Source organism: Porites lutea, chromosome 12 (assembly GCF_958299795.1).
Source record: "Porites lutea chromosome 12, jaPorLute2.1, whole genome shotgun sequence".
In the NCBI taxonomy this organism is placed as follows: Eukaryota; Metazoa; Cnidaria; class Anthozoa; order Scleractinia; family Poritidae; genus Porites; species Porites lutea.
Window position 1 is genome coordinate 12,919,615 of NC_133212.1, and position 10,830 is coordinate 12,930,444.

General features: G+C 36.9%; 1 protein-coding gene across 1 annotated transcript; it reads left to right on the top strand.

Annotated features, from left to right (window-relative positions):
- The first annotated feature begins 7,382 nt into the window (after positions 1-7,382).
- On the top strand, positions 7,383-10,595 carry LOC140953725 (uncharacterized). The gene is made up of 5 exons (XM_073403125.1): positions 7,383-7,419; positions 8,081-8,370; positions 8,483-8,645; positions 9,028-9,133; positions 10,210-10,595. Exons 1-5 carry the CDS (start codon positions 7,383-7,385, stop codon positions 10,289-10,291), a joined length of 678 nt encoding a protein of 225 aa, XP_073259226.1. The 3' UTR covers positions 10,292-10,595.
- The last annotated feature ends 235 nt before the right edge of the window (positions 10,596-10,830 follow it).

Consider the following 10,830-nt stretch of genomic DNA (forward strand, 5'->3'; position numbering starts at 1 on the left):
CGAAATACATTACACACCATCTACTGATATGACTAGAGTCTTCAGGGATGTTCTAAAATATGTCCACAAAAATAAGGAATATGGTGAAGGGTCATTACTCAATAAATCTAATTTCAGTACCCTATTTCCCTTCCTGTATTTCGACCTAACAAAACAGAAAATGGATATTAAGGACGGTACCACAAAACTGACATTTAAATATGAGCTATCTGGAACAACGGCAGCGGCCTACTCAATTTACGCATTAACATTATATGAGCAGGATGTTGAACTAATTCAAAAGGATGGTAAAATAATACTCAGATCGTAAATTATGTAACGTATATTATATACAAGTAATGACGAAATATATTCCTTATGGTGTGTCACTTAGTAAAGGACAATTGGAAAAGCTTTCGAGAGCTTATAATAATAATTCAGCAATAACTATCAGATTAGCCAGAAATGAGTTATCCGGTCCACACGAATTAATGCTCACAAAAACTCAGATCAATAAATTGAGAAAAGCAATGAGCCAGGGTACAGGATAGGATAACAAAATATCAAAAACACAAACCAGAAAAGCTGTTAGACAAGGTGGTAGTTTGTGGGGATCATTAATCAGTTTAGGAAGCAAGTTGCTACCTATGGCCATGCCATTAGCCAAAAAAGCTATCGCACCGCTGGCAACAGGAGCGTTATCAGGATTAGCCAGTTTAGGTGTGGATAAAATATTCGGAAAAGGTCAACGAGGAGGTTTTCCTATTCCACAGGATAAAATAGCACAATTGATTGCGTACAAACATTTACTATCCACAGGCCAGAAAAGGGATATTCTTAATGCTCTCCAAACTGGTAACGGATTAGTTATCAGACCGACGAAAACACAGCAGGGCGGGTTTTTAGGAACTCTATTAGCGAGTATAGGAGTCCCCCTGTTACTAAACGCATTAACGGGAAAAGGACTACAGGCCGATAGAACTGGTTCCGCTAATACAGTGCCAGTATATGTTCCCGATACAACTAATGGCCATGGAATGATAACCCCGTACCCTTACATGTCGCCACCTTTCTTTGGAACATGGGAAAACCCCACTGGTGCGGGAGTTAAAAAAAAAAGAAAGGGAAAGGGACTGCTGCTCGGAAAAAACAGCCCATTCAATTCAATCCCAATTCTAGAAACAATACTATAAAATTCATAAACAAACCGTTATCGAATATTGATCTGTTACAATGGGTCAAACAATTGGGAATAAAATATTTCAGGGGTGTATTTAGCCGTGATAATTTACCAAATAAAATACACAAATTGGAAACAGGAATAGTTAATTTAGATGATTCAATGGGCGGAGGCAGTCATTGGGTCTGTTATAGAAACGTGGATAAACAATTTTGTGAGTATTTTGATTCGTTTGGATTGATCATGCCCAATGAGATTAAAAATTATCTGAAAACAAGCGATAAAAAAATGGTGTACTCATCAGATGAAATACAAGAAAGGGACAGTGTTTTGTGTGGTTATTGGTGCCTATATTATCTCCTAGAGAGACAAAAAGGAAAACCATTATTAGACGTTATACGCAACCCCAAATTCAGTTCCACTAATCAAATGATAAATCACCAATTTCTGATAAACTATTTTATGTAACACTGTTATATAATGACTGAAAAGTTCTGTGTTTATTGCCAAGAAGTTACTCCACATTATGTAAATCAATATGGATCTTTCGAGTGCTGCAATTGTGAACCCCTGAGTGAGAGTGATTATGAGTCAGACAGCAGCCATGAAACTTATGTTCCAGATAGTGATTAGACAATAATTATATAACATAAATATATAAAATAATGGTGAAATCTTATTGTGTTAAACCGAAGAAGCAAACAGAATGTGTAGAACCTTCGGGTTATAAAACTGCCAAAAATGGTAGACTTATGTTTTGGTGCACTTGTGCTGAATGTGGAATAAAAAAGTTTAAGTTTGTCAAGAAGGGAAACTAGGTCAGCCTGTCCTAGGGGCAGGCGTAATAGACACAGTAGCTGGTACTGCTCTTGATGCGTTTGTACATCACGGGCTTCCTTGGATGGGTAAAAAGGCAGTTGAAATGGGAAGATATTACGGGTCAGAAGCATTACATGATAAAAAGTTACAGAAAAAAGCTACATAGATTATGCTCTAGATAAATTAAATCCAGTGATTCAGAATGTCGGTTCTCAAGCTCTTGACCAATTATCAACCAAAATACGACCAAAAAAGAATTAAAAAACAAACAGGAAAGATTTGGATGGTGTGCTATAGATATCCACAAGCAGATTGGTAAATTACCAAAACCAGCAGGTGGATGGACTTTACCAGGGCATCGGTATACAGGCCCTTACAACGATCTCGAAAATCAAGTCAGATACAATCCAGAAACTGGTGAAAAATTAGAAATTTATGATCCGCCAACTGGGTCGACAGATGCTGTAGATTTGAGCAAATCTACAGCCATGCAACATGATTTCGATTATAGTGTTTGTAGTGATAACCGAAAGTGCAAAAATAAAGCTGACCGTAAAATGGTAAAATCATTAGACGCCATTCCCTATAATGAACGACAATGGGGTCACTGGTTAGCTAGAAATACTATAAACACAAAACAGAAACTCGGACTTGGTTTAAACTAGAAAAGCCGTCGGGTATTAGTTGGCAGCAACAATTAGCAGATGAACTAGATAAACATATAAAACGCAACTTTACTCGGCGGCGTGTTATTACAACCGGTATTGATAAAATTTGGTGCTCTGATCTGGTTGAAATGCAACAGTTCAGTAAATGGAACAAAGGTTACCGATATCTCCTGATGGTATTAGATCTGTTCTCCAAATATGGCTGGATTGTCCCATTGAAGGATAAGAAAGGGGAAACTGTCACAGAAGCATTCAAAACAATCTTCAAGGAGGGCCGCAAACCACAATATCTATGGACTGATAAGGGGAAAGAATATTATAACAAAAATATAAAAGAACTGTTGGAAAAGAATAATATAACACTATATTCAACCGAGAATGAGGAAAAACCTAGTGTGTGTGAAAGATGGAACCGTACAATTAAAACCAAAATGTGGAAGCAGTTTACTGTCCAGGGTAATACCGTATATTTAGACATATTACCAAAAATATTGGAGCAGTATAATAACACCAAACACAGTTCCATTAAAATGACACCTATAGAAGCTAGTAAGAAGAAGAATGAAAGTACCGTATATTACAATCTGTATGGTGATATGAAGCAATTGTCATCTAAACCCAAATTCAAGATTGGTGATAAAGTGAGGATAAGTAAGTACAAGAGAAAGGTATTCGATAAAGGGTACACACCTAACTGGACAGAAGAGATATTCCTGATCAATAAAATCCAATCCACAAACCCAATTACTTACAGATTAAAGGATCTCAATAATGAGGAAATACAAGGCAGCTTTTATGAACCAGAATTACTACCAGCAAAGCAGGACGTATTTCGCATTGAAAAGGTCATTCGGAGGGATTATAAGAAGAAGCAAGCTCTGGTAAAATGGTTTGGTTATAGTGACGACTTTAATTCTTGGATTCCACTGAGTAGCCTGCAAGATTTATCTAATTAATAGTATATATGGACGATCATATAAGAAAGCTTGATACTAAAATCCAGAGTAAGGAAACCGAGCTTAATGCGCTATACACTAAAATCCAAAAATTGGAAGAAGAGATTGCGACATTACATCACAAGAAATTAATCTCCAAAAATCTGGAAACAGCTGAGATGTCATTAACAGGCGTCCTTAAAGCGATCTTTGAAACGGAGGAAGAGGAAGAGTAAGGATAACCATAAAATACGCCAAATTAGCTGGTACCCTGTTTCGGGGAGTAAGGTCCAGAACCCCAAATGCTGCCCCGTCGTCTGGACGGGTCAGGTTCAAAAAGCTGGCGTGGACGTTTCGCCCCCTCAGGTCTAATGTGCTGAAACGGCACCTCAGGCCTAGCATACTTTTTAATCTATCATATTTACCATTTTATTGGCCTATATGATAGTAATATTTATGTAATCTATATATATGGTAAATATGATTGAAAAAAAGTTTGCTAATGAAGATTTAGAAATTGAGCTGACATCATATATTGATGATAAGCAAAATGTTTGGTTCCGAGGAAAAGATGTTGCTATTATTCTCGGTTATAGTGACACTGATCAGGCTATTAGAAAAAATGTATCTAAGAACCATAAAATGATCCATCTTGTATATCCCCAAATGTTGACCCGTCGTCTGGACGGGTCAACAAAATGTTGGGGTGGTGAAACGCCACCTCAACAAAATGACACTAGAGGGAAATGGTACACATTCATTGACGAGGCCGGTTTTTACGAACTTGTTGTGTTTAGTTCCAAATTAGAAGCTGCAAAAAAATTCCGCGATTGGGTATTTACTACAGTCCTCCCATCTTTCCGCAAATATGGCCAATACAAACTATTTGATAGCCCCTGGAATAAGATGATCATGATTGGCAATGAGACTGACCTCCATTACAAAGTAGTGGACCTCATAAGAAGATATTATCCAGATTCCATATTAGTAGCCGGTCTGGGAGAAAATCAAGATACTGAAAATAAGAGACTAGATTCGTATAAGAAAGGATATATGAGAGAACAGCCTGATCTAATGGTACTCGATTATCACAAAGAATATAAAGGCCTCTGTATTGAATTCAAATCACCAACTAATAATTATCGTGTGAGCAAAGCACAATACGAGTTAATGAATAAATACAGCAACAATGGCTATAAATTTATCCTGAGTAACGACTATGATGAAATCTGTATAGAAGTACATGATTATATGAAAGGCATTAGGTTGCCGTGTAAATATTGTGTCAAACACTTCCATAATAAGAATACACTAGAAACCCATTACAGAGTCATTCACAGATTATCTAATTAATTAGTATATGAATGCTGACCAATTATTGGACAACTATAATGAACTCCAAAAGATAGAATTACGAAAAAATCTGAATACATATACGTTCAAAGAGCTCAAGAAAGAAATCATCAAAATGAAAGCCGACAAGTTTGCTGTTACAAAAATGAAAAGACGGCAGATTATTGAATTAATTGTACAGTATCATTATCTTTTCCCACATCTATTGACAAAACGAGGTTCCAAAGGTACCAAACGAATTACAAAGAAAAAGCCGGCAACAAAACTTCCACAATTAACTTATAAACCAACACAACAACAATTACCACCCATAACATTAAAACATATTGAAAATGTCAATAAACTGTTGTCTAAAAAGGGCCCTACTAACTAATTGTTTGACTAACCAACTAGACCAACTAATCGACCGGTCATGTCTACTTCTTAATTAATTTACACTATTTTCTCTTACAAAACTTAACATTATTTTGATCAGATCATTTGATATTTTTTTGCGCAACTGTAATTTCCTCTTAAACGCCTCTATAGATTTTTTCAGTTAACAGTATTGTTTTGGGTTATTTATTAATTTTTTCTTCATTACTATTAAATATATCAAGTTTTTTAGTAAATTCTTTTTTCTTCATTCTTCTACTATTTATAAGTAATTCATTTGCGATTTTATTAAGTTCTTCAAATTCAAAATCTGGATCGGGCTCAACTGGTTCAATCCGGTTTAATCGATCTCGTTTATCTTTTTCCTCGAAATATTCATCTCTTTGGCGCTCTAATTCTTCCTCTTTTTTCAAAATTTCTTCAATATCTGAATCCGGGTCATCAGTTATTTCAACTGGTTTCAACCGATTTAATCGCTCAATTAATTCATCATTTTCGTCATCCATTTCGCTCCATTTTTTATCATTTTGGCGATCTTGCTTAATTTTCTCGATTCGTGTAATTAATTTATTATATTCCTCGTCATTGTACTCCTCACTCGCTTCCTCCTCTGGCTTAGCAGACAAACTGCCATGTGACTTAACAAATTTACTATATTTTTTTATTGTTTTTGCGGTATTTTTAAAATGGTTATATAGATTTTCCTCATCTAAGCCGTCTTTTTCAATTTGTTTACATAGCTGAACATTAGATTCTACCAGAATATCACAAAGGTTAAGAACTGCGTCAATTGCACTCATACTCATATACTATATTATATCGCCTTTTCTTTAAGTACCTTTCGTTTTGTCCAATTAATTAGCAAAAACAACCAGTCCAAACCGGTCTCAAAAATGCTGACATCAGCAAAATCCCAAGGTCAAATCCAGAATATGGAAATGCGCCGGTACCCCCATGTACTATACTACTGAAAAATCTGTCAACACCACTGAAAAGAGCGCCTTAAAATTAGTAAAATTGCCTAGTTTGAAAGGGATTTGTTGAAAATATAGTTCCTGAAAGTCGCGAAGTTTTACAGACGTTTGCATGATGGGGAGCATATACAAACGTCTGTAAATTTTCGCAACTTTGCGGAGTGATATCTTCGCTCGCTGAAGACGTATCACCTTCAAATTTGGCAGTTTTACTAATATTAAGACGCTCTTTCCAGTAGTGTCCACAGATTTTCCCTAATTTGTCCATATCAAAAGTTGAAGAAACCGTGAAAAGGGCTATTGTGTTATTACTGAGAACTACCTTACAACTACCGTTTTTCTTTTTGTTTACTTTTATGACTTGAGGCTGAACCGGCACTTCTGATCTGTAGTACCGGTACCTCGCTCTGACATTTGGTAAATTTCTGTCATCCTTCTTTCGAAGAGGTCCTCAGTGTGACTATAGCTCTACCCAACAGCTCTACGTCGTTTTTTCGCTCTCTTTTGGGAGAGCGCGTTAATAAGACAAACAAACAAACAAACAAAAACTGAATGAAATTGAAAAGAGATTCAAATGTTTTAAAAAGTTGTTTACAAAAGGGCAAGTGATGCACGCGCACTGTCATAAAACTTTAAACCGCTAATTCCAAAGAAAATCCCAATTCCACTTCCCCTAGTTATTTCTTGTAAAAATATCTTCTCGTTCGTTGGAATGTAATGATTAATACCAAAAATAGTTAATCGTCCCCAGAAGTTCAAAGTCCACTTAACAAGAGAAAAAACATGCTTGTGGTTATAAAGGTTTCAGGAGAATGAAATAACAAATTAGATATTACATTTTCCCAACTACAACAGGTGGCAGTTGTAGGTGATTCACCCGAAAACCGCGTTGGTCTTGGCTCTCTCAGTGGCAAGCTAACTATCAGTAAGCTTATTGTACACTAAAATGCTATATTTTCTTTCCCCATAATGTTCACATTTCTTAAAATAGTTTCTTTCAGCTTCTAAAATTTTTACTATCTTCAACGATGTACTAAAAAAAACAAGAATTCATATGCAACCTGTACAGAGTCGAATTCAGTTCCTCACAGCAGAAACCATGGGACCGAGAAAGAAAGCAGTGTGGAAAGGTGGCTGTAATTAGAGGGTTTTTTAGTAAAATTTTAAAAACAATTTTACAGGCGAAGTTTGTCCTAGGAGTTTCAGAACTGATCGAGAGGGCTCACTTCGAAAATTGTAATAACAAATTACATTAAATAGTACTTTTTTAAATAGTAGAAGTGGAACTTCCATATTTAGGTATCTCTGTGACTAAATCGTGATTTTGCTCCAGCAACAGTAACGACTATCCAAATAGAAAAACAAGACCATCTGTTAGGGAAAATGCGAGCAGCAGAGAAGTGCAGATTAGTTCTAGGAGTAGAATTAAGTGGACATTCAAAAAAAAAAAATTGCCAAACTGTTTCATTATGGGAACCACAAAAACAAGCGAGGAATTCTTGACAACCTATTTTAAAAAGATAGTAGTTCGGCTGGCAACAGAAAATAATTTTAAGTTCTGCAGTTATTTAGTTTTAAGATCTTTTTCTTTCAGTAATTCCTTCTTATTCGATTGACTGGCCAAGAAATGCCCAGTTGCTAAATTAACTGCCTTTCTACCTAGCTGGGAAATATCTATTACTCTTACACTGCCCCAAACTGTTATACAAAACACTAATCTCGATGGCTAACGACCAAAAGAAACCTTGGCTTTCGTATAGATCGCGCATCTCATTGTGTACTATTGATTCATTCAAGGTTCAACGTTCCCGGATATAGATCAGCTAGTGGAGGCTCTAAAGGCAAAACAAATTGATGCACTCTTGGTGGACATGTATACTCCATTTAAAAGGAAGGATTTATTTAATGGCTCCTGGTTTGAAGTTGCTGAACTCTTTGAAACGAAAATCTCTCAAGGCCTTATTTTACAAGATAGCTCGATGGATTTGGCGGACGAGTTGTCAAAAATGATCGTCGCCAAAAATGTGCAGACGAACTATCTCCTGCAAGGAAACCAAGATCAAGAAGATGACTCTAATGAGATAATGGCATTCCACAGACTTGTCTTATAAGGACTTATAAGAAATATAAAGTTATTTTGATTCTTCACTTCAATAAGACTTCGTCGTATCTTAAGGAGCTTTATTTATCTCTACACAGGAAGCAGATACTGCCGAGGAGCAGGTGGCATTCTTTGATCCCAGTAGCCCACACTTTACAAGCACCTTTTTCGTTATCTTAGCTGCTCTTGGTGTGCTCTTCTGCCTTGGAGTTTTGTACCACATGACATGCTACAACAGAACAAGATTTGGAGGCGCGGGAAGTAAGTTAAGAATAGTTATTGCTTTGCGCATTTGCTAAGCTGAAGCTTGCATATACAGTAGCACCTCGATAACCTGAACTCGGGTAACTTGAACTCCCCGCTAACTCGAACTAACCTTCCTATCCCTTGATCAAAATTTCATTGAAATTTACCCCGATAACTCGAGTTCCCCGCTAACTCGAAATGTTTTTCGTTTCCCTTCAGAGTTCGAATTACCGGGGTCCTACTGTACTATAAGGCTTCAGGTCTGTCTTATTGCTTACTAAAGATGAGACGTTCCGTTTAGGCGCAATATTTGAACAGGCCCTCGTAAACGGCAGCGGAGAGAATGGCAGGTAGACAACTAGTTTCTAATTTTTTATATTTGGTATCACGTTTACAGGAATCAGACCAGACGTTCCTGACAATGAAGAAATCCAAGATGGCAGCGATACTATGGAGAAAGCGGCAGAGGACTTCTACGAGTCATTTATGAAAACGTACAAAGAGTTAAGACAAAAATGCAAGAATGAGTTGATACAGCTGGCAAAAATGAAGCATAAGGGAATTTACAATTTTAATTTTGGGGAATCTCAAGCATAAATCTTACCAGAATAATATAGTCAGCGGCAATATCGTGTCCGATACAACAGATCACTTCTGTCAGATGTGCATATTAACATCGCACTGTAAAACATTCTTTCCAAACAACAAAACTAAAGTTCGTGACTATTCTACTTTCAATGCAAACTTTTTTATTGACGACTTGCAGAATATTAATTGGAATAATATTTGCAAACATACCGATGCCAATCAATCGTTCTCCAGGTTTTACAAATGCGTCAACAAGATAATTAACAAACAAGCCCCTTTAAGAGGTATACCCAATCGTAAACAAAAATTCCTTACTAAACCATGGCTGACTGCGGGTTTAAGAAAATCAATCAGGGTAAAGAATAACCTCTTCTATACCTCAGACTGGGACAAATACAAATTTTACCGAAATAAAATCATCTCTCTCACGAGATTAAGTAAAGCGAACTACTATCAAAGTTTCTTTGATCTCAACATATGCAATATGCGTCAAACTTGGAAAGGAATTAACGAGCTAATTGGAAACTGTAAAAAGAAAAACAAGCGCAGTTCAACTAACTCTATTCGCCCAAACCCGAATGAGGTTCCAACTAGTGGCCCGAAGGAAATAAGCAATATTCTTAACCAGGAGCCCATCAAATGGAGCCTCCATCTCCATTAATTTCTTGAGTCAACCCTTTCCCGAGTAGATTTATAAATAGAACGGCTTGTTTCCCGCGAAAAGTGTCATATTTCCGTAAGTCTCGTATGTCACGGTGAAAAAATAAAATTGGATGAAGTCGAACTCAGAAGCCCGTCCTTCGACCGTTTTCCTTTTTTACTTTACGTCCATTTTTATAATTTTACAGCCGCTGGGATCTGGGTATCATGAAATAACAGTTAATGAATTACCCGACTGAGACTGAGCATGAAGCGATGGGACAAAGGCTGCGAACTTAGGATCAGGGAAAGGTTATCTTTGTGAGTATTTCTTTTTTTTTTTTGCACCTAGAAAAGAGTCGACGATTAAGCGTTCTGTGGACGGTTTGGAACTTTTCGATGATCAGCGCCGTAAAAGTGCCAGGATCATTTGATTTTTGTCATCACCGTGGAGTGGATTTCGCCAGTTAAGCACCGAGTACAAAAGCGATGACCTAAGTAGCAACTAACGAGGAATGCTTCAGTTCCGAAATTTGAGAAATTGCAGTCTTCCTTTACAACTGACTTGTATCACCATGAGAGTTGCCTGATAAAACTGACACTTGAAAAGTTGAACAGAAGACAATAGTTGCTCGACCGTGAAGCTAACTCAAAAGTAATTTGCTAACGGAGGAATTTGTGACATCGCGCTCCAGTCCAAAGACCCACTTATCTCAAGAAAAACAAAATGGATTGTATCTGGGCCAAGAGAATTATGACTGACCGACCAACAGGACAATTATCAGCAGTTAATGTAGAAGTTTAGGCTCAATTCCTTCCCTCGAATTCGCATCTGTAGATCACTTTTTTGCGAGAAAACAATGGCTGGGCCCGGCGTTACAAAACATAGCAGGGAATCATCACACTAACTGCTGGACAAAACGACCACAAGGACTACAAGTATTTATTCAGATAAAAGCATTTCGGAAAAAAA